The sequence below is a fragment of the Littorina saxatilis genome, linkage group LG13, assembly GCF_037325665.1.
Source record: "Littorina saxatilis isolate snail1 linkage group LG13, US_GU_Lsax_2.0, whole genome shotgun sequence".
NCBI lineage: Eukaryota > Metazoa > Mollusca > Gastropoda > Littorinimorpha > Littorinidae > Littorina > Littorina saxatilis.
The window spans coordinates 10,526,007-10,550,144 of record NC_090257.1 but is presented as its reverse complement, the minus strand read 5'-3'; the positions used below and the strand labels follow the sequence as shown (position 1 = coordinate 10,550,144).

The 24,138-nt window shown below is 41.9% G+C and overlaps 1 protein-coding gene across 1 annotated transcript; it reads left to right on the top strand.

Moving 5' to 3' along the window:
* Positions 1 to 6: 6 nt before the first annotated feature.
* Positions 7 to 23,885, top strand: LOC138983569 (COP9 signalosome complex subunit 6-like). The gene is made up of 10 exons (XM_070356845.1): positions 7 to 278; positions 1,031 to 1,162; positions 1,565 to 1,653; positions 1,947 to 2,009; positions 2,365 to 2,412; positions 3,390 to 3,504; positions 5,016 to 5,108; positions 15,332 to 15,432; positions 16,523 to 16,591; positions 22,878 to 23,885. Exons 1-10 carry the CDS (start codon positions 119 to 121, stop codon positions 22,947 to 22,949), a joined length of 942 nt encoding a protein of 313 aa, XP_070212946.1. The 5' UTR covers positions 7 to 118; the 3' UTR covers positions 22,950 to 23,885.
* Positions 23,886 to 24,138: the final 253 nt, after the last annotated feature.

Sequence of the window (24,138 nt, the reverse complement as noted above, 5' to 3'; positions counted from 1 at the left end):
ACCAGCAAGGGAGGTAACGCACATTTCTTAACAAAAGAACGGAAGGGACATTTTTGACAGGGAAGATCGTCAAAATTAACACCAACTAAGTTGTTTGTCAGTCGGGTTTTCATCTAGAATGGCTACCAGCATGGAGGTAGATGTACCAGCGGTGTCAACAGTGATGGCAGCAGCGGGAACAAGCGGTAGCGTGACAATTTCCTTGCATCCCCTTGTCATAATGAACGTCTCGGAGCACTGGACAAGGGCCCGAGCACAGGAAGGGAAAATTGTGCAAGGTGAATTTTAAGTACTACAGGCACAGAGTGTCATTTGTTTGTTTGTTTTTCATTTGTGTATTTTGGTTTTTAGTTTGTGTGTGTGTGTGTGTGTGTGTGTGTGTGTGTGTGTGTGTGTGTGTGTGTGTGTGTGTGTGTGTGTGTGTGTGTTAGAGCAGAGAGAGAAAGAGTGATGATGACAATGACAATTTTTTACTGAAATTATTTTTGAGAGGTAACAGTGAAATGAATATTTATCTTTTGTGAGAACATAGTCAGATTTGTGTCTAGTACTGTAGTAGTGACTGGTTGCTTGCGAAAGAAGTTCAAAAACATTCAATTTTTTTTTGACAAGCGATTTTTTTCAGCACTAAATGACTAATATTGTATGTGTTCACACCTCCTGAAAGAAATGGGTCTTGAATCAGCTATTTTTTTTTACATGTTTTTAAGTACAATACCTTACATTTTACATGATGTGAAACCAAAAAAAACACTAGTAATTACTTATTTGGTGTTGTGTTTTCTTTGCTCATTTGTTTTATTGTGATGGTTCAACTTCTTGGAGACTTTGGTGGTCAATTTAGGGGGGCCCAGGTAGCTCAGGTGGTAGAGCACTGGACTTGTGATGGAAAGGTCGCTGGTTCGAATCCAGGCCGGGACGGACACAGGTCAACCTTATGTGCAGACCCAGAGACAGTATCCAACCTCCCACCCCCGTGTCACCACAGTGGTCAATTTAAAACACAGCTGTGGGTGTTGTACTGTTTCAGTTCTTGGCGCTTTGATTGGTCAACAGAAGGGACGCAACATTGAGGTCATGAACTCGTTTGAGTTGGTGTTTGATGTGATTGAGGGCGACATTGTTATCAACATGGAATACTATCAATTAAAAGAAGAACAGTGTAAGTACATGAAAAGGTATTATATTAAAAGTTTCACAATGACAGCATGGACATGTCTTGTTTCAGTTTTAAACTTACACTATATATTTATAGAAATATTGTGTTAAAAAACAGACATTCTTGTATGTGACGTCATATTTAACATTTTTGCCGAAAAGAAAGTCTGCATTAGGAACATTTTGAAGAAGAAACTTTCATGTGTTCGACTGATTTACTCCACTGGAGATTTAGTACTTTTCTATGGTTAAATCCATGTTCGTGAACATGATGTATAAGAATCATGGGAGCCATCTTATGCTGAAAGAACCTGCCATGACTACAAAAGGGCTCATCATGGTTTGATGAAATTAATAAGGATTGGTAATCAGTGATTGGGAACAGAGTTGTTCACCTGTGTTGCAGTCAAACAGGTGTTCAGTGACATGGATTTCCTGGGCTGGTACACCACTGGTGACGTTCCCACACCTTCTGACATCAAAGTTCACAAACAGGTATGTTTTACTTTGTGTACTAAAAAGAAGAAGAAAAAAAAGATATATAAATAGGTGATATAGGTGTTTGTTACTTTTGTGCAAGTGTGTATATATTTGTGTGTCAGCAGAGAAAGTTAATAATTAAAAAAAAAAAGCTTTCTCTGAGTTCTGAGGTAAACTTTTTGTATTTGCAATGTTGACATTAGGTGTATGCATGTCTGGTTTCTTGTTTAGTTTTTCTTTTTGATAGAAATGTTATTCTGTTTTCATATTGACTGACTAATTATATTGTAATTTGTTTATGTTTTCAGATTTTTCAGATCAACGAAAGTCCTATCTTTTTCATGCTGAATCCAATGGGGAAAAATTCAGATGTAAGTATGATTCGATTGAAGCATTGTCGGTTGTCCTATGGGCATGCAAATGGGCATGCATTATTGGGATATATATATGTTTTGAATTTTTAAAAAGATGACACTGGAAGACAAACATCAAAAGAAAAAGAAAAGAAAGAAAGGCGAAGAAACTGAGCTTGTTCAATTTTCATGAAATGTTGTATGTTGAAAATACGTTAAATTTATTTGATACCCAGATTATGTTTTGTAGTTGTAGTTTGCACAAAAGTATGTGCTGGAAAGATTGATAACAACTGATAACAACTGCATCAAAAGCAATAGAATGTGTGAATCTTTTTTTCAATCATGTTTATGAAACTTAATTTATTTTCAGCTTCCAGTCAGCATCTTTGAATCCGTGGTTGACTTGGTGAATGGAGAGGTCAGTGTTTCTAATATTAATAATTGTTTTTTGTTATATATGTCTTGTGGAAATGTGTTTTCACAGTCTGCATTTTGCCCAGAACATAGTACTGGCTACTTAGGTTGTACACCTTTAAATGATAATACATGTGCAGTTTTTTCAGAGAACCTGTTTTATTTTGTCCTCACTCAACGTGATCTGTACAGTGAACACAAGTGTTGTATATTATTAATAGTTATTCCTTCAAGAAGTGTAACTGAATAAGACAAAGATGCAAATGTGACCCCTTCCCCTACAACCACCCCTTAGGCCTAAAAAAAAATAGGTGTGGTTACGGTAACCCGACCTACCCTATTTTTAGGGGCCGACCCTATAACTTTTTATTACATTTTTCAAAAAAAACACACAAAAAAAGCAAGAAAACGAGTGCAGAAAACGCAATGAAAGCGAAAGCACCCGAGTCGCACACTTATTTCCCTGTCAAGTAGGTTTAATTTGTACACATTAGAAAAAAAAGTAAAAAAAAAAAAAGTGATTGCCTACCTTCCTACCCTATTTTTTTTGGCTATGTTACCGTAACCACACCTTTTTTTTTTTTTTTTGCCTTACAAAACCACCTCTCTCCCCCACTTGGCTGTGTATTGTAGCTGTTGTTGAAATTCCTGGCACCATCAAGAGCTGAAACTTAAAGACATAAGACATAAGATCATTTATTGTCCATACAATTAATTACAATGGATGGAAAAATGTGGTTCATCTGCTCTTAAAACAACCAAAACAACATATGACAACAACCATAAAAAAACAAAAATAAGGACAATAAAACATACGAAGTAAGAACACCCAAAGTACTCCAGACAGGCACGTCCGCCACATCCATACTGCACACACACACACACTCACACTCACGCACATGAGTTGCTGGTAAAGTTGCTGGTAAAGATGCTGGTAAAGTTGCTGGTAAAGATGTACATGCTGTGTGTTTGTTGTTGCAGGCCACAGTTTTGTTTGTCCAGTTGGACTACACTTTGGCCACAGAAGAGGCAGAGAGGATTGGTGTGGACCATGTGGCACGGGTATCTTCAGGAGACAATTCAGACATCTCCATGGGTGAGGCATAATGTGCATGTCTTCATTATAATTTCACTGTGGACTCACATTAAAGTAATCTTCCTTGAAGCGTAGGGTACTCAAAACAGGCAGTCTGTAACGCAGGACTACAGTAAACAAAAACTTTTTCAATCCCCCCCAATTCAAGACTCCTTCCCTTCTAAGACCCTGTTTTCTCAGACTTTCTGTTCATAGCCTCAGTAAATTTACCTCCATTTTAAGACTCCCTCCTTTTTAAGACCTGATTTTCTCAGATATTTGGAGGTCTTAAAAGGGGGGTTCCACTGTTTTGAAAATCAGCAATCACACTGAGCGTTCTGCGGCATATCTGTGCACTTTGGAGGTGGCTCTGCATTCCAATTCTGGAGGCGCGGAGTCTGGAACAGTGGGGGCACTGGAAGTCAGTTGTGGTCATTGCTAGTGTTCCGCTGTAGTGTTGTTTTCAGCGACAAGTCTCTAATCAGCTATCATACTATATTTTTTTAAATAAACTGCTATCACCCCTAAAATGGAAGAATTGTAAGCTCCTACAACAACTGATTAGGGAGACACAGCAACTCGACAAACTAAGCACATTATGGCATCCATGGTGATAACTTTATATTAGTACGGGAAAAAAGACGGCTGTCAACTGCTTTCAAAACTGGGAGGATTGACCAGTTCATATTCAAAATTGAATTGGTATGGACTACCAGAAGTGTTTCTCAGGTTATGCAAATACTGGATAATAACATAATCAGTAACCTTCTGTGTTAAACCACTGGCAGACAGCTGTGGGGGGTGATTCTGGATCTCCTGTGATTGAGTTCAGTGTTGTTCCCAGACTCAGCGGATAATAAGGCCACACAAAAAAAGTTGTATGTTTCTGGTCACCCGACCCTACCTAGTTTTTTCCCGCCGACCCTAGACTTTTTTTATTGCGTTTGTAAAAAAAAAAGCAAAAAAAAAAGCGTCAAAACGAAAGTAACAGACAGCAGATGACACAAGGGGGATAACCCCGCATCCCTTTTGTCTCATTTGTTTTGTAATGTGTTGTCTTTCTCTTTGTATAGTAAGTCCAGTCTCTTTGCGTCACTGTATAGTTATTTTCTACCCTACCTACCTACCCTATTTTTTGTAGCCATGTTACCAGAAACATACAACTTTTTTTGTTTTGCCTAATCAGTTGAAATACCTTTCTGTGTTTGGTGTCCATGGGGTCCTACACTAACCGACCCCCTCTTTCTGTCTATACCTCTCTCTCTTTCTCTCCCCCTCTCTGTCTGTCTCTCTATATCTGTTTGTTTGTCTCTGTGTCTGGATCTTTATCTCTGTCTTTCTCTCTCTCTCAGTCTCTGTATCTCTCTCTGTCTCTCTCTCTGTCTGTATGTCTGTCTCTCTGTCTCCCTATCTCTCTGTGTCTGTCTCTCTCTGTCTGTCTCTCTGTCTTTATTAGCTTTCTCTCCCCCCCCCCCCCTTTACATGGCCTCTGTTCAATCAGCAGAAAGATTCATGGATTCATTTCTTTTCAGTTGCGGAACATTTAACAGCCCAGCATAGTGCTATCAAGATGTTACACAGTCGCATCAAGCTGATTCTGCAATACATCACGGCTGTAGAGAAAGGTGAGCATGCAGTTTTTGGCTCACGTAAGTGTAGCCTATGCGATCGTAACTTTGTCTGTCTGTGCGTGCGTGCGTGCGTCTGTGCGTGTGTATGTCTGTGGTAGAAACTCTAACATTTGAAGACGTCACATTACATTGACGTCACATTATGACGTAAGAGGGTTAGACGTCACGCGAAGGAAGTACTGACAGTCTCGGTCATTATTATTTTGAGCGCGCCGAGACTAGTTGGCAGTCGTGTCCTTGTAAGTAGGCTACATGCAGACAGACAGATCTAGATCTAGTGTCTCGCTTTCCAGTGCACAGTTTCACCTATGCTCTTTCTCTGTGTGTGTGTGTGTGTGTGTGTGTGTGTGTGTGTGTGTGTGTGTGTGTGTGTGTGTGTGTGTGTGTGTGTGTGTGTGTGTGTGTGTGACGGAGTGATTGAGTTTGTGTTACTGTTTGTCGATTTCTTACGTGAGCCTTGATGGCTTCGCCTCTTGTATTTATATGTGGTGTGAATGCCCCTGCTAAGGAGCCTTCTGTGTATTTAGATTTTTTTTGTTTTGCTTGTGTTTTTTAGTCATGCTTTTAGCTTGACTCGCATGCGACTTTCCGTGGTGGTGGCTTTCCCTTTTTGTTCTTTCACTTTTATTATCTTATTTCACTTTTGTCCCTATTTGTTCCCATTTTGCAGCCACCTCTGTAGGTTCGCGTGCGGGTCTAGCTCGCTCTTTATCCTCTAGTTTTCTTTTTTAAGTATGAGCGTCCTGGTACGAACTTTGTTTTGTTATAATGACGTTAAATATTGTAACGAACTAATTTATAAACAAGGTAGTGTGGCCGGCGTTTTTCTGATATTAATTTCATGTGCCTGTATGGCTCACGCTGGACAGCCTATGGAGTTTTCCCCGGAGAGCACGGGACGCATGTTTTGCAACAGTAATATTGTAGTAACGCGCAGTATTTTTAGTTCACCTCTGTGGTGGATAGCCTGTATTCGTCGTCACTTACTGGGAAGCCGTTCACGGAACAAGATGTTTTAGGATAGATAGATTTTTTTGCTCTGTTCCGGGGCCCAGTTTCTTCTGCCAGCCTTCAGTTTTGTTTTAAGTTATTTTGTAGTTCAGGTTCAGTTGCTCGCCTTGAGTCTGTTTTAGATTATTGATGCTGTCAAAGGCGAGTATCCATTTCTGACTATGTTTCTTTTATTTACCGAATTCGTGTAATTTTCGTTTCGAATCTTTGTTTGTTATGACTTTCTGTCCGTTTCTTTGTCTTCTGTCCGTTTCTGTGTCTTCTTTCCGTCTCTGTGTCTTCTGTCCGTTTCTTTGTCTTCTTTCCGTCTCTGTGTCTTCTGTCCGTTTCTTTGTCTTCTTTCCGTTTCTGTGTCCTACGTTTATTCTATGTAGGGTTTTTCTAACATATTTTGTCTTGGTGATTTTTTATTGATTTGCCGCCATCTTGTTTCGGCCGCCATTTTGTCGTCCATCTTTGATGTTTATGTTTTTAGGACACCTTTGATGTTTAGTTTGATGTTTCGAATTCTAAGTTTAGTTTTTTCTTTCTATCAGTTTCCACCGCTCCGCGCTTCTCGCTCACCGCTCCGCGCTTCTCGCACCACGCTCCGCGCTTCTCGCTCCATGCTCCACGCTTCACACTCTACTGTTCTGCACTCTCACTCAAGCTAGTCTTTTCTACTTCACATTTTAGCTTTAATTCACTTTCTAAACTTAGATTAGTTTTTCCGCCACGCTCCGATATAGGTTACCTAAGCCTCTCCATAGATTTATGTTTAGCCTTTTATATATTGATATTATGAGCTGATTCCGAATTACCATGACATCGACAAGTATTCAATAAACTTTAATTAATTTTCCAATTCTAGTGTTCGTTTTGTTTTGTGAGCGCGTCGGTTCTTTATAGCACCAAAATTACATCCTCCAGAATTTATATAAGCCATCACAGAATCTTACAGCTACTCAAGGGCAAGCACAGTGGAAACTCTGATATTTTTTGGAACATTTTGGATTGTTTTCGACAAAGAACTTTATGAACTTTTGTAGGCCTGTGATTAGGGCCACTGACTTTTGAACTTCTTATCCTTACGAATCTTGTGAAGAGATCATGAACCTTTTGTCTTAAAGGAACTGTGTTTCGTATCTAGCGAACAATATTTTAATTTATTTTTGTCGGGCCCAGAGCAGAGCAACTTAGGCATTATTTTAGGTTTGTTGACCATAGCATTGCACACTTCGTACTTCGTATTTTCTTCCCCTCTAGTGAGTGACCCGAGGTGTGCCGTTTTGAATTTTGTTTCTCTATATTTCGCAAGTCTTTGTTAACCTCTACGTTTTCACTTGACTTAAAGTATGGATGAGAAATTACCTTCTCATGAGAGTGCCGAGCTATCCCCTTACACTTTGAAGGTAGAGAGGGATGAACATTTTGCTTCGGACACTGATAGTCGTAAGAATGAAGGCGACCGTGATGGCGCTCAGGGAGAGTCTCTAGCTGAACCCACTCAGACCCAAGACACTTTGAATTCAGATAACTTTCCCTCTCAAGCTGAACATTCTCCTACACAGGAAGGTTTAGGAACTGAGCCCTCCCAACAGGCTGCAAGTGCAGAGCATCTCGCTCAACGAAGTAGAGAAGAAAGAGGCCCCGCCATTGTTAGGGCTAGACTTAATGCTGAGGTTAGGGAACTGTCAGACAAGTACTGGGCCCTAAGCCGAGCTCATAAGAATACGATCAGCGAGTTGTGCACAGCCTTTAGGGAAACACCAGACAAAAGAAGAGCCCTTAAAGCTCATAAAATAACCCTCTGTGAGCGCCTAGATGAGCTGGATGCAGCGAACTCGAGGCTTTGTCAAGTGGCTGAAAGTGATGTAGCTATAGAAGAGGATCTGAGCGATATGCACATGCAAACGGAGACGCTCAAAGAACAATATCACAGACTCTTTCCCAAGTTAGACCCGTACGCCTCCAGCTCGGACTTGACTTCCACAGTCGCTTCTGGAGGTGCTAGAGAGGTTTCTCTAGATGCTTCTTTGGCGGTTAGTGCAGCGAGATTTAGGTCCCAGCAAATGGTCGCAGATGAAAGGGCCAGACAAGAAGAGACTCTTTTGCTTTTAGAGGAGAAGGCTTCTAGGTCTAAATCTTTGGCTGCTGAGAAGAAGGCAGAGATGGAAAGAGAGTTGGAAAGAAGAGAGATGGAAAGAGAGTGTGCTCGTTTAGAGAGAGAAGCTCAAGATGAAGAGTTAGCTTTGAAGAAAAAAGAAAAGGAAATTAAGACTGCACTAGAGAGGGTGGAGAGAGAAGGCAAGATGCAAGAAGAGCATGAAGTTTTTAAGATCATTAAAACTGACATAGAAGACCAGCAAAGGGCTAGAGAAAGATTCATGCCCCAACTACCTCGTGACAGCCCCATTGATAGGTACCTAGGTACTCACAGCACCCTGCATGTAGGTACACACATAGAGAGCATAGGAGATGTGGCGGTAGGGTACGATAGGCACACACAGCACACACAAGATACATATAAGCCTGCGACAGCCGACACCTACGCCCGCCCGCGTCACCAGCCGGCAGCCAACACCCTCGTCTCTGGGCAACATCAGCCTGCGGCAGCCAAGCCTGGACTCCCGCCACTTCAGCAGCCCACGGAGGTCAGGGCTTATGCCCCTTCGCATCTCCAGTCGGCCGCCGAGGATATCCGCGACACTCTTCGAGGCATCTCCAGGACCCTTGCCCAACCTGTCTCCGCTTTTCACCCACTGCCAGCAGCGGTCACAGCCACGGCTCCTACCACTACGACGATGACTACAGCCACCACGATGACGACAAGAGTCGGAGGCCAATTCGCGACCTCCTTTCGGCCTCAGTTTGTCAAAGCTGAGATTCCAAGCCACGAAGATCGTCCTCGCCAGATCTACGCGCCTTCCCGTTTCCCTCACAAATCCCTCAATCCATCAGCGAGACCTTTTCCCGGGCCTTTCCCTGGTCCTTTTCCTGCCATGACCTCCCGAGAGTCTCCGACCTATGTGCCAAGCTTTGCATATGGGCCTTCTGTCATGCATCCTCCCATGCAAACACAGCAATATGACCACGCTGCAAGCTTTGCTCCTGACACTGACTACACACAGCATGGTTTTCAAGAGGCTCCGGTCACGAGCCCTTCAGACTACTACGGGCAAGATGCATACCTTCCTCAGATGCAAGGCCAACCAGCGCTCTCCGAGGGTTCTGCCCTAGCTCGTACTCTAGCTGAGGCTCTCCTGATCAACAGGTTACCGACGCAGGAGCCCACTACGTTTTCAGGAGATCCTTTGACGTACCCTCTCTGGAGGTCCTCATTCACTCTTTTGATTGAGCGGCAGGGCGTTTCTGCAGAGGAAAAGCTCCTCTACTTGGAGAAGTACTTGGACGGTCCGGCGAAGGATGCGGTCAAGGGACTCTTTCTGATCAGGGATGCCCAGGCCTATCAGCAGGCCCTTCAGACGCTGGAGGAAAGATTCGGCAGTTCTTTCGTCGTTGCCAGAGCCTTCCGAGAGAAACTAGATGCATGGCCAGTAATCAAACCCAAAGATGGACAAGCCCTCCGCGCCTTCTCGGACTTTCTTGGACAATGCCTTGTGGCGAGCCGAGTGATAGGCCAGCTACAGAATCTGGAAGACCAAGCCTATCACAAGACACTCATGAGCAAGCTTCCAGATTGGTTGGTGAGAAACTGGGTGCGGAAAGTAAACAAGACCAAGAACGAGAAGAAACGCTACCCTACCTTTGAGGAGTTGTCAGCTTTCATCAAGACAGAGGCAGACATCCTTTGCGAGCCCCTTTTCTCCTCCAGCAAATCTGCCGCCTCTTCCACCTCACAGACCGCCAGTTCAGCAGTCCCCAAGAAAACATCGTACAGTACGGATTGTTCTACTACATCTGCATGTCAAGAGTGTGACAGATGTCAGCACCACGCTAAAACTGTCCTGAGTACGAACTGCGACGAAGTCTGTCCCTTTTGTACCGTTCGTTTTCCGACCAGCTCTTCTTCTCATCCTCTACTCAGATGCCAGAGGTTCGATGAGATTCCCGTTGAGGACAGGAAACACTTCATGTACGAAGCGTCCTTGTGCTTCTCCTGTGCCAGAAAGACTGACCATAGAAGTGTAGACTGCACTACCAGGGCGATATGCGACAAGTGCCAAGGCCCACATCTCACTATGCTGCATGGAGCGCCTAGCTACAGGAAGAAGTTTCCCAATCAGCAACGGAATGCACGGGGTCCGCCAGATTCTTCAAGGTTTGTCTGTATCAGTCAAGATGCCCGTGTTTCTGCCTCTGGATCAGCATTCGCGACAACCAACAAGTCGGACAGACCAGTCAGAGCTACCATGATTGTTCCGGTCAGAGTTTCGACGAAAGAGAATCCCACGGTAGAGCATACGACATACGCACTGCTTGACACCATGTCTTGCATCTCCTTCGTTACTGAATCTTTGAGTGACAAGCTGAACACTCATTCTGAGCCAGCGTCATTGAGGCTGAACACTATGACTTCTCAGAACACTCATATCGAATGTCAGAGAGTGACCGGATTGTGTGTCAAGGCCCTCAACTCCAATGTTTCCCACAACCTGAAAACGCTCTACACGACGGACCATCTCACCAAAGACACTGAGAACATACCAACATCAGAGACCGCTCGTAACATCAAGCATTTGAGTCATATTGCCAGCGAGATTCCCCCGTTGCTCGAAGGCTGCACTCCCGGGTTGTTGATTGGCTACGATCATGCAGAGCTATTCATGCCAGAGAGAGTCATCAAGGGAGACCCATACGCCGTTCTCACACCGTTGGGTTGGACCATACTGGGACAAGTGTCGCCAGAACAGTCTGTCCATGACGTGATGCACGTGTCTCTTACAGAACATTGTCTCAGCGAGTACGAAGGTGAATCAGTCACTTCCGTATATCGCACGACACTCGCCGAACCCAGCATCTCCGACCCCCTCCATGCCATGGAAAGGATTTTGAGCAGACCACTACGAAGAAGACCAGTACGAAGAAGACCACAACGAAGAAGACAACGACGAAGAAGACCACGACGAAGAAGACCAGTACTAAGAAGACCACAACGAAGACGACCACGACGAAGAAGAAAGTGGCTTCTTCCCCAACGTAACGTTGCTGTCGGAGATGTCGTCGTGCTACGTGACGAAGCCGTATGCAGAGCAGATTGGCCTTTTGGACTCGTGACGGAGGTTCGCCCCAGCGACGATGGACTCGTGCGAACCTGCAAGCTCAAGACTGTCAAGGTCACCTCGAAGACGAGCCATTCCACTTTCTACTACTGGCGCCCCATCTCTAAGCTGACCGTGCTGGTGAAGGCAGACCCGGACACTCAATGACTTTCCCAGTGAACTTTACTGTTTTCGACAGACCGTTTGTGCATGTTTTGGTCTGACGTAATCCGTTCGCCTTTTTGACAGGTGGCGCTGTTTTGATTTGGGGAGAAAATTTTCGTCTTAATGCAAATATTTTGTGACTTTGTGATTTCTCTCCATTTGTATATATGTTTTTGGTTCCGCATTTTGGAACGAAAGCTCTTGACAGAGGCAAGCGCTTAATGAATCGGTTTTGTTTAGTCCTTCCCGCGTGCGGATGCCTGTGCTTATGATTAAGACGACTGAAGATGTTTTTCTTTTGTATTTTGTAGGTTGCGACTACAGTCTTTCATACTGAGTTGCGGGTTATGTAAAGGTGTAAGAATAATGTTGACACGATATGTTGACAGTGACGGACCGACGAAATATGATGTTACATTTGTTGAAAGAACACGTGTGATTTTTTAGATTGAGACTCATAGAGAGTGCGTTTCGAACAGCTACGTTTTGGATAATGCCAAAAGGATTCTGTAACGTTTCGGATTTTTGTATTTTGAACCACGTATGAGAGTGCGTTTCGAACAGCTACGTTTTGGATAATGCCAAAAGGATTCTGTAATGTTTCGGATTTTGTTTTTGAACCACGCATGTATTCGATGATTTTTGTTTTTTTATGTCGACTTTTGTAAAGACTAAGATGTCTTCGAGGGGGGAATGTGAATGCCCCTGCTAAGGAGCCTTCTGTGTATTTAGATTCTTTTTGTTTTGCTTGTGTTTTTTAGTCATGCTTTTAGCTTGACTCGCATGCGACTTTCCGTGGTGGTGGCTTTCCCTTTTTGTTCTTTCACTTTTATTATCTTATTTCACTTTTGTCCCTATTTGTTCCCATTTTGCAGCCACCTCTGTAGGTTCGCGTGCGGGTCTAGCTCGCTCTTTATCCTCTAGTTTTCTTTTTTAAGTATGAGCGTCCTGGTACGAACTTTGTTTTGTTATAATGACGTTAAATATTGTAACGAACTAATTTATACAAGGTAGTGTGGCCGGCGTTTTTCTGATATTAATTTCATGTGCCTGTATGGCTCACGCTGGACAGCCTATGGAGTTTTCCCCGGAGAGCACGGGACGCATGTTTTGCAACAGTAATATTGTAGTAACGCGCAGTATTTTTAGTTCACCTCTGTGGTGGATAGCCTGTATTCGTCGTCACTTACTGGGAAGCCGTTCACGGAACAAGATGTTTTAGGATAGATAGATTTTTTTGCTCTGTTCCGGGGCCCAGTTTCTTCTGCCAGCCTTCAGTTTTGTTTTAAGTTATTTTGTAGTTCAGGTTCAGTTGCTCGCCTTGAGTCTGTTTTAGATTATTGATGCTATCAAAGGCGAGTATCCATTTCTGACTATGTTTCTTTTATTTACCGAATTCGTGTAATTTTCGTTTCGAATCTTTGTTTGTTATGACTTTCTGTCCGTTTCTTTGTCTTCTGTCCGTTTCTGTGTCTTCTTTCCGTCTCTGTGTCTTCTGTCCGTTTCTTTGTCTTCTTTCCGTCTCTGTGTCTTCTGTCCGTTTCTTTGTCTTCTTTCCGTTTCTGTGTCCTACGTTTATTCTATGTAGGGTTTTTCTAACATATTTTGTCTTGGTGATTTTTTATTGATTTGCCGCCATCTTGTTTCGGCCGCCATTTTGTCGTCCATCTTTGATGTTTATGTTTTTAGGACACCTTTGATGTTTAGTTTGATGTTTCGAATTCTAAGTTTAGTTTTTTCTTTCTATCAGTTTCCACCGCTCCGCGCTTCTCGCTCACCGCTCCGCGCTTCTCGCACCACGCTCCGCGCTTCTCGCTCCATGCTCCACGCTTCACACTCTACTGTTCTGCACTCTCACTCAAGCTAGTCTTTTCTACTTCACATTTTAGCTTTAATTCACTTTCTAAACTTAGATTAGTTTTTCCGCCACGCTCCGATATAGGTTACCTAAGCCTCTCCATAGATTTATGTTTAGCCTTTTATATATTGATATTATGAGCTGATTCCGAATTACCATGACATCGACAAGTATTCAATAAACTTTAATTAATTTTCCAATTCTAGTGTTCGTTTTGTTTTGTGAGCGCGTCGGTTCTTTATAGCACCAAAATTACATCCTCCAGAATTTATATAAGCCATCACAGAATCTTACAGCTACTCAAGGGCAAGCACATGCGGCTTCTGAGAACGTTACAATGACACCAACATCTTTCGGCATGTCATAGCATCTTTGTTAAACAAGATATGTAAACAAAACCGGCTGTTATAGATAGAAAATTGATTTTTCTTTTCACTACCAGAAAACACTTGCTCAGTTTTAGCTATTCTGTTTTTGGTGTGCAGATAGTTTATCAATCAATCAATCTTCTTCTTCTTCTGCGTTCCAGAAATTCTGGTGACGTGTGAGCTCGTTTGCCCATTTGGGTTCCCCACACTATACTCTGAGAGCATAGTCAGCTTCACTCCGCTTTCGTTGGGTAGGCATGCTGGGTATTTTCGTGTTTCCATAACCCACCGAACTCTGACATGGATTACAGGATCTTTTCCGTGCGCACTTGGTCTTGTGCTTGCGTGTACACACGAAGGGGGTTAAGTCACTAAGCAGGTCTGCACATAAGTTGACCTGGGAGATCGGAAAAATCTCCACTCTTAACCCACCAGGCGGCAGCGACCGGGATTCGAACTCACGACCTCCCGATTAGGAGGCCGACGTCTTACCACCACGCCACTGCGCCCGTCAATCAATCAATCAATATGAGGCTTATATCGCGCGTATTCCGTGGGTACAGTTCTAAGCGCAGGGATTTTTAAATTTTTTTATATTTTTTTATGCAATTTATATCGCGCACATAATTATTCAAGGCGCAGGGATTTATTTATGCCGTGTGAGATGGAATTTTTTTACACAATACATCACGCATTCACATCGGCCAGCAGATCGCAGCCATTTCGGCGCATATCCTACTTTTCACGGCCTATTATTCCAAGTCACACGGGTAGTTTGGTGGACATTTTTATCTATGCCTATACAATTTTGCCAGGAAAGACCCTTTTGTCAATCGTGGGATCTTTAACGTGCACACCCCAATGTAGTGTACACTAAGGGACCTCGGTTTTTCGTCTCATCCGAAAGACTAGCACTTGAACCCACCACCTAGGTTAGGAAAGGGGGGAGAAAATTGCTAACGCCCTGACCCAGGGTCGAACTCGCAACCTCTCGCTTCCGAGCGCAAGTGCGTTACCACTCGGCCACCCAGTTTACGTGGCGAACCTTGCTTCTGAGAATTTGATTTTCATGGGTGTCTGTGTTGTCTGTTCCACTGTTTAGACAATACATCATGTTACATAAATCTGTTTGCTGAAAATGGTAGGGGAATGAAGAGTTTCATACAACTGCTTTTAAGGCCTAAAATAAAAATAGGTGTGGTTACGGTAACCCGACCTACCCTATTTTTAGGGGCCGACCCTATAACTTTTTATTACATTTGTCAAAAACAAAACCAAAAAACGAGTGCATAAAACGCAATGAAAGCGAAAGCGCCCGAGTCGCACACTTATTTCCCTGTCAAGTAGGTTTAATTTGTACACATTAGAAAAAAAAGTTAAAAAAAAAAGTGATTGCCTACCTTCCTACCCTATTTTTTTTGCTATGTTACCGTAACCACACCTATTTTTTTAGTGTGTGCCTAATATAAACAACCTCATCACAAAGATCTGCCCGAAAACGTGTTTTTAGCTCAAATCTGTTATTTTTGTGTTCTCTTTACCAGCTTGTGGGTTATTACAAAAACATTTTGTTTTTTCAATCTGAGTAAATAATGATGTATTACTGTTGAGCAGGTGAGGTTGAGAAGAACCACGATGTGCTGAGAGAGGCCTACAGCCTGTGCTACAGACTGCCTGTTTTGAGTACCCTACGCTTCAAGGAAGATTACTTTAATGTGAGTGTGGAGATATTTGTCAGCTCTTTCTGTTTCCGTTTTACCAAAACAATTTCAGCTTGGGTTTTTAGCTGTATTCTCTTATATTCTGAACTCTTTTAGAATTCTGTTCTATACCAGTTTCTGGGTTATTGTCAGTATTATAAGAGTGTCTAAGCCTTTGCTTCTTTGCTTGTTTTGTTTTCCTACCATTGCTCCTGTTCTTGCTGTCCTTCTCTGCCTCCTGTTTCACCTCTGCCTTTTTATTCCTGGTATGACGGGCGCAGTGGCCTAGTGGATAAGGTGCCGGCCTCCCAAGCGGAAGGTCTTGGGTTCGAATCCCGAACCATGCCTGGTGGGTTAAAGGTGGAGATTTTCCCGATCTCTCAGGTCAACTGATGTTCAGACCTGCAGCTAGTGCATTACCCCCCTTTGTGTTTACACGCAAGCACAAGACCAAGTGCGCACGGAAAAGACCCTGTAATCCATGTCAGAGTTTCGTGGATTACGGAAACACAAAAATACCAAGCATGCATCCCATGAAAGTAACTTATAGCTGTCTAAATGATGGGGTAAAAATAGTCAGCCGTGGGATTTTCAGCCCATGAACGAAGAAGAAAGAGTCCTGGCATGTTTGTTGGCTAGACGGGCGCGTAGCTCAGTGGTCAGGACGTCAGCCTTCTGTGTCGAAGGTTTGGGGTTCGAAGCCTGGCCTGGCGTGTTGGAAATGTTTTGATCTCCCAGGTCAACTCATGCACAGACCTAGTTCTAGTGCATTATAATCCTCCTTCGTGTGTACACGTGAGCACAGGACCAAGTGTCCTCTGTCTTTGTAGTCCTGGTGCATTTGTATGCTTTGCTGCTCTGCTTTTTATCGTAATTAAGATGTTTTGGGCTGATAGGCTGAGAAGGATTTACATGATGCAGAAATTGAATGGATAGTGTTTCATGATAGAGAAATTGAAGAGATAGTGTTACATAATGCAGAAATTGAAATGATGCTGTAATATTTCAATTGTTTTAGAAAGGCTTTGTGATCCAGTGTTAAATCTGCAATGTCTGTAAAAGTGATATGCTATCCAGTCAAAGTTATTGTGTGTGTTGTCCACAGCAATGCAGCGATGTGTGCCTGATGGCGTACCTGGGGGCCATGACAAAGGGCTGTAACACAATGAACCAGGTGAGGGTCAATGTGAACTGCTTACCGTATTTGACGGACTACAAGCCGCGACTTTAAAAAAAAAAAAATTGCATTGCGGCTTATAAAAAGATGCGGCTAAAACATTACCTAAACTTGAATAGCATTCACCTAATGGAAGTCGCCGCGGATTTTCATTTCGCTCGATTAGCGATTACCGGTACTTTATTAGCTCTCTACTCAAGACTCGGCACTTTTCTCTTTCTTTCGCGAATCTTCGTTTGTCAACAAGTCGTCGTGACAAGATAGCGTACAGAGAAACACCGGATGTATCAGGATCTCGCGCGCGCGAGATTTCGTTTTTTTGTGTCTCGCGATAGTTGGAGGAGCGAGAGCCGCCATGTTGTGTTTTCGTCTGCTCGAAATGTGCGCAAAAGTCGTAAATCATCCCAAAAAAGCTTATTCCGGGCGGGACTACATGTGTGTGTTGGTTACAAATTGTGTGTGTGATATTTTTCTTCAAACTTTTTCACTTTTCTTCTTTGTTTCACTTGTTTATTCTCGGAGCCGATTTCGCCAAATACCGTACTTTCGTTTGCCTGGTTGTTTTGATTGATTGACACGATCTGATTATATTTTTTTCGACGGCGGCTAATATAGTGACGCGGCCTATACGTGGCTCGTCCCAATTTTTGACTCACATGCGAAGCAAAAGTGAGTCTATGTACTCACCCGAGTCGTCCGTCCGTCCGTCCGTCCGTCCGTCCGTCCGTCCGGACGTCCGTCCGTCCGGAAAACTTTAACGTTGGATATTTCTTGGACACTATTCAGTCTATCAGTACCAAATTTGGCAAGATGGTGTATGATGACAAGGCCCCAAAAAACATACATAGCATCTTGACCTTGCTTCAAGGTCAAGGTCGCAGGGGCCATAAATGTTGTCTAAAAAACAGCTATTTTTCCCATTTTTCCCATTTTCTCTGAAGTTTTTGAGATTGAATACCTCACCTATATATGATATATAGGGCAAAGTAAGCCCCATCTTTTGATACCGGTTTGGTTTACCTTGCTTCAAGGTCAAGGTCACAGGAGCTCTTCAAAGTTGGATTGTATACATATTTTGAAGTGACCTTGACCCTGAACTATGGAAGATAACTGTTTCAAACTTAAAAATTATGTGGGGCACATGTTATGCTTTCATCATGAGACACATTTGGTCACATATGATCAAGGTCAAGGTCACTTTGACCCTTATGAAATGTGACCAAAATAAGGTAGTGAACCAACTTCTTCTTCTTCTTCTGCGTTCGTGGGCTGAAACTCCCATGTACACTCGTGTTTTCTGCACGAGTGGAATTTTACGTGTATGACCGTTTTTTACCCCGCCATTTAGGCAGCCATACGCCGTTTTCGGAGGAAGTGAACCACTAAAAGTGACCATATCTCATGGTAGAAAGAGCCAATAAGCACCATTGTACTTCCTATGTCTTGAATTAACAGTTTTGTGTTGCATGACATGGATGAACATGTATTTTGGTAGGAAAAATGTGTAAAGCAGTTCTTAGTGTATGATGTCATTGCTATGTAAAGGTCAAGGTCAAGCATGTGAGTCGTATGGGCTTTGCCCTTCTTGTTTTGTTAAAAGTCGGGAGTGCGGCTTATAAAACGGTGCGTCTTGTAATCCGTCAAATACGGTAACCTTCACTGGATCACGCTTTGGACTACACAGTCTGGATGATGTGGGTTCGTGTACGACCCATACTTTAAAAGAAGGATTCAACATAAAAAGTATGGATCGTACACGACCCACGCCATTCGATTAGGGATTTGGATAAACATCGTAAAACCTTTCTTTAATAGGGCCTTTTACAGCTGACCGCGCGCTGAGTCATTTCGAGTTACTCCCCTTGGGTACGGGCAAACTCGCTGTCGATACTGTTACTGGATACAGACGAGATGGTCTGCTGCAACTTGTAAAAACTGCACAGCAGTTGGAACTACCGATCGATCCGGATTTTACAAGACAGGACGTGCAAGAAAAACTTTCCGAAAAACTTCGACAGATCGGATTTCCACCACGCGATCCTTTTACATCCGAAGAAAAAAGTGACCCATCAAACGCACCCAGGATCGGTGTTGTTGACATCCTGAACTATCTGATTGAGAAAAAGAACGATTTCGACCAGAAGAAGGCGAAAACTTACAAATCCTTTGAAGATATATCGCCTTTTTTATGGCCATGTGCTCAACTTGAGATACATACATGTGCAGAAGTGGAAACGCTTTTCGTCTACACCGCGGAGGTAAAACCGACACAGAGGCAGACAACCTACCTGCACACTTCTTCATGTCAACTGTGCATAATCGTCAGCGAAGATGGGGACATTCTGCTGGGATTTTGCCAGTGTCCGGGGGGGGGGGGGGGGGGGGGGGGGGGGGGGGGGGCAAGTACTTACATTTCACAACATAGACATGTTATTATTCATATTGTTATTGTTAGTATTGTTACTCCTCACTGAAACCAAGCAAAGCAGGCTGTTCACCCTCAATAATGCTTTTACTGTATTAGTACTTTCACAGTATGTTTGCATGCATACATGCAAATATTAGTTAGCTTCCATGTTATATTGAATATATCCCCATTTCACAGCACTAGGATGGGATGTATGGCACTTTGAATCACTAACAGTAGCACTGCCTCTTCAATACCCATCTCCTTTTTGAAACTGAAGAGTATGCGTATGGACCAGTGGCAGTGAATGGTTAATGAACATATGGGTTGCTCTGATTTCATTCATGATCAGGTACATTTGGTTTTTTTTAATCACACAAACACTTAGACAACAATTATTAGAGTATGAGTTTTTCCGCGTTTTGATTTTCATTTAAATCCAAGTCACAGTTTCTGTTTTATGATGAGTGATGTAGTTTGAAACACTTGGACAACAATTATCAGAGTATGAGTTTTTCCGCGTTTTGATTTTCATTTAAATCCAAGTCACAGCTTCTGTTTTATGATGAGTGATGTAGTTTGAAACACTTGGACAACAATTATCAGAGTATGAGTTTTTCCGCGTTTTGATTTTCATTTAAATCCAAGTCACAGCTTCTGTTTTATGATGAGTGATGTAGTTTGAAACACTTGGACAACAATTATCAGAGTATGAGTTTTTCCGCGTTTTGATTTTCATTTAAATCCAAGTCACAGCTTCTGTTTTATGATGAGTGATGTAGTTTGAAACACTTGGACAACAATTATCAGAGTATGAGTTTTTCTGCGTTTTGATTTTCATTTAAATCCAAGTCACAGCTTCTGTTCAAGTTATGATGAGTGATGTAGTTTGAAACACTTGGACAACAATGTCAATTATCAGAGTATGAGTTTTTCCACTTTTTGATTTTCATTTAAATCCAAGTCACAGCTTCTGTTCAAGTTATGATGAGTGATGTAGTTTGAAACACTTGGACAACAATGTCAATTATCAGAGTATGAGTTTTTCCACTTTTTGATTTTCATTTAAATCCACTCTGGAGTCACAGTTTCTGTTTTATGATGAGTGATGTAGTTTGAAGTGTTGGTATTAAATTTTCACTGACAATCATTCTGTGCTGGTATTCCCATTTTCACCTGCAGGGTTATGAAATATATGGGGAGAAACTTGGTCAGTAAAATCATCTTCACGCGTGAACTGAAAATTGTCTCTGTTTAAAATTACAATGTATTTCGTGAACACACCTGGAGAATGCCCTTGCGTGATTTAAAACTGCCTGCTGTGAATACTGTTGTCATACTATGAATTTTCTTTTGAGAAAAACAAAAGAATGAAAAGCTTTTAACTAGCTTGTGAATGAGCCTCTTACTTCTATGTGGGGCTAGGTGCTTTGAACTATTTTTAATGCCTGAAAAGGATAGTGATGGAAATCACTAGTTTAATGTCAGGTGTGACAAGTCACATATATATATACTATTGATTGAACTATTTTTTTTATTAATCTGCAATTTTGTTACAACCTACTTTGTTTATTTGGTGACAAGCTAGTGAGAGGCACTTTTTAGTGCTTGAATAGTACTGTGATGCACATTATTTATCATTTCAGTCTAGTCGTACTCATGATTACAACCAATAGTTCTTGTGAGCTTGTTCAGTTATGTGATGTCTCTCAAGTCTTTTTCCTTGAGGCAAACCATTTTTCCTTTGAACGACACATAGTTCAGTTTGACCATTTTTTTTCATTTTTGTGTTCTTGTTGTATGCAACTGCAAGCACCGAGCTGTCATGCTTTTTGTCTGATTTCAGACCATATTCTTTGGGCCATTTGTATGCTGAAGTAGTTTTGTTTTTCTGCCACTTCTGTTAGATTGTGTTTTTGCAGTGAGATTCATGTTCAAAATTTTAGACAAGATTAAAAGAATGATCCTGTTTCTTAAATGCCTTCGTGTTCATTGCGGGTTTGTAGGCTATGTGTCACTTGCTGTCTAGTTTTTCAATGAAATTGTTTTGCTAACTAGCTGCAGTATCACACTTTGGTTTATGGGGATATGAAAAAGCTACATTAAAACCATTTCTTCCTCTCTCAGCACATAAAGTCAAAGCATGGTACAATCTTTTTTGTTCCATTTATACTTATGAAGAAAAACAGCATGTCATTTTCAAGTGCCCCCCGACGAAGTGTTTTGTGCAAATGTAGGTGTCTTTGTTGACTTTTTCGATGTTGAACCTCTCGATCGTTCTTCCACATAGTTTAATCCATTTTCGGCACTTTTCTAAATCTCTAGAGGGTTTGGAAAACGGTACCCATCCAACACCGACCATGTGTGATCTCTCACGGTGTCTTAAATCACTTCCACACACGCCATAACAGCAATGTTTGTGCACCATCGTACAGCTCCACCATTCAAACAACGCGCAAAAGTGGCTGACTTTGCCCGAGGCACAGCGGGCCAAGGTCAAGGTCGCCTAGAATAGCCCAGGTGTAAAAGGCCCTATTCCATATGGGTTGCCAATGACCCACATCATCTGTATTGGCCCGTTCAAATTACTTCATTGTTTATTTGTTTGTTTACAAAGATAATCCTTCAGAAAATGGTAGATGGGAGGGTCCTAAGGTATTTGATGATTACATGAAGTCTCAATCAAAAACTCACAATAATGTCAGAGATACAGACACTTTTTGTAAGTCTCTGGGTTGTCCACCACCCAGGAAGCATGGTGAAGGTTATTAAACACTTTGGTATGAGTCAGGGATGGGAATTGTCCGCCGTTTGGCGGATTTTCGCTTTTTTTTTTAATTTTCCGCCGAAAAAAATTGCATTTCAGAAAAACATTTTTTTAAAAAAAAAAAATTTTTTAAGTGAAAATGGCGTAAATGCGATCGGTGATTGTTTTTTCGTGAAAAAAAGTCGGATTTCCGCCGTTTTTTTAAAATTTTTGCAGTAGAAATTCCTCTTTTTTCGTATTTTAGTGCGAAATATGTAGTGTTTTACTTTTAGTGTACCCCCCCCCCGGTCATCAAAAAATATTTCCTCTTTTTTCCTTAATTTTCAGCCGTTTTTACAATTTTTAATTCCCATGCCTGATGAGTCCATGAGATTGTCTTGTAAGACTGATTTCAGACAGCGGACCAGTGATGGCGCGAGCCATTTTTACAAGCTAGGGAAAAGTAATCATCACAAATGCTTTATCTGCTTTGATATCACAAAGCAATCACTCAGTTAAAGTAGCAAGTCAAACAGAGGATAGCGGTCTACTTGTTTGGCTATATTTACTGAGAGAAAGGGTCATCAGACAGGCAAACCAGTACTGATTTTACAACAACAAAGCACCCACAAACTGTTCAAATACCAGAGGTTTGCTGTTAACGCCATCCCTGCAGGACCATGTTTGGATTTGTTTGCTGACAGAATTAATGGCTTTGCATTTTATCAAATGCGACAAAGAGTATGTGTTCAGCCCTTATTTACACGAGTACTGTTATGATATTTCATCAGCACAGTGAGACTACAGCGTCTTGTTTTGCTGCTTGCCCTAGTAGTTTACACCATTGTTTTGAGATTATTTGGTAGCTTTCAATAGGACGAGAAGTATCTGCCTGTTATGATTTAAGCAGTCCAAGATTTTTTGTTGTATCACAAAAACTTAAATTATACTGAACTGTTTTGCTGCATGCTCAAATACTTTAGATGGTTATTTTAAGATCATTTAGCAGCTTTCAAGATTGTGTGAAATAGTAGTCTTGACTCTTCTGGTTTGGTCGTGAGGATTTCAACGGTCCAAGACTTCTTGCCTGATGATAAAAAAGTAATTTCTTTCGTCGTCTTGTTTTGCAGTTTGTCAACAAATTCAACCTGATGAACGACAGACAAAGTATGGGGCGGCGGGCAAGGGGGCTGTTTTTCTGACCTTGATGCAACGACTGTCTGCCCGTGACGACCGTCTGCCCTTGACGTGGGTTTAGACACACAAGACAAATTTGAATATGGAACTTTTGGAGTGGCTCACTGACTGGGTTTGAAAGTGTACCCAAACTTCCACAGATAACTTTTTTTTTACCAGCGTTGAAGGACAACGCTAGGTTGTGGTGTTTGGTGAAACATACACATCTTGTGGAGTGGAATTTTGAAAGCCTCTTCAGTGTTGAGAGTCTAGATGAAGGGACAGATTTGAAAGTCTACCTGTTGTGGCTTAACAATGTTTTTTTACAGAGTGTGTTCACGCACATGTACTGGGTGCAGAATTGCTTCACATTTTATGGTATGCGGCAAAGAATAGATTATAAACTCTGAAAAACATACACTGGCACTGTTAAAACATTTCAACTGCGTTTTAATGACACCTTGAACCTTGAAAAATGCTTTGAAATTGGTGGCAAGTTTACAACAAACAAGCATTCAAGACTCAGTGTTATCATAAAGCAAAAAGTCATTCTATATCGCATGAAATGTACCTGTTGGCATGAGGTTCCATATGCTTGTGAACTGCCCTTTATAGGGAAGAAATAATTTAAAATAGTAGGTTTGCCTCCAGTTTTGGTTTGTATTTCTCCATTGGTTCAGATGTAACCCAAGGATTCTCTGGAATAGCCAGTGTCAGCCGGAAATAACTTCTTCGTTAATCACAGATATATATTTTTTTTAAATACAGAATTCTCCTCTAAAAGTGGACACTTTATCCAGTATCTATGAAACAATTCTGTGAAATCTTGACAGTTTTAACTTAAGTCCGATTCTATAAAGTGTGTAATTTATATGAATGCACAACACTTACTTAAAATGTGTTTTTTTCCTCCCATAATTTGTTGAACATGTGAAATTAAATCCAGAGTTTGAATCATGCAAGTTTGTTCTGTTTATTTTCATACAGATGCATGCATATACCTTCAGACTTCTCTTGTTCTCTTCATCCTCTCTTTTTCTGCATTCTCAGGCGACAGCTCTCATGTGAATTGTAACAAGTGGATTTTAAGATGTACGATTACTTTTTACTCCAACATTAAGGCATCCAGATTATGTTCTTTGCAGTATATGTTTGACACACACACACACACACAAACACACACACACACACACACACACACACACACACACACAC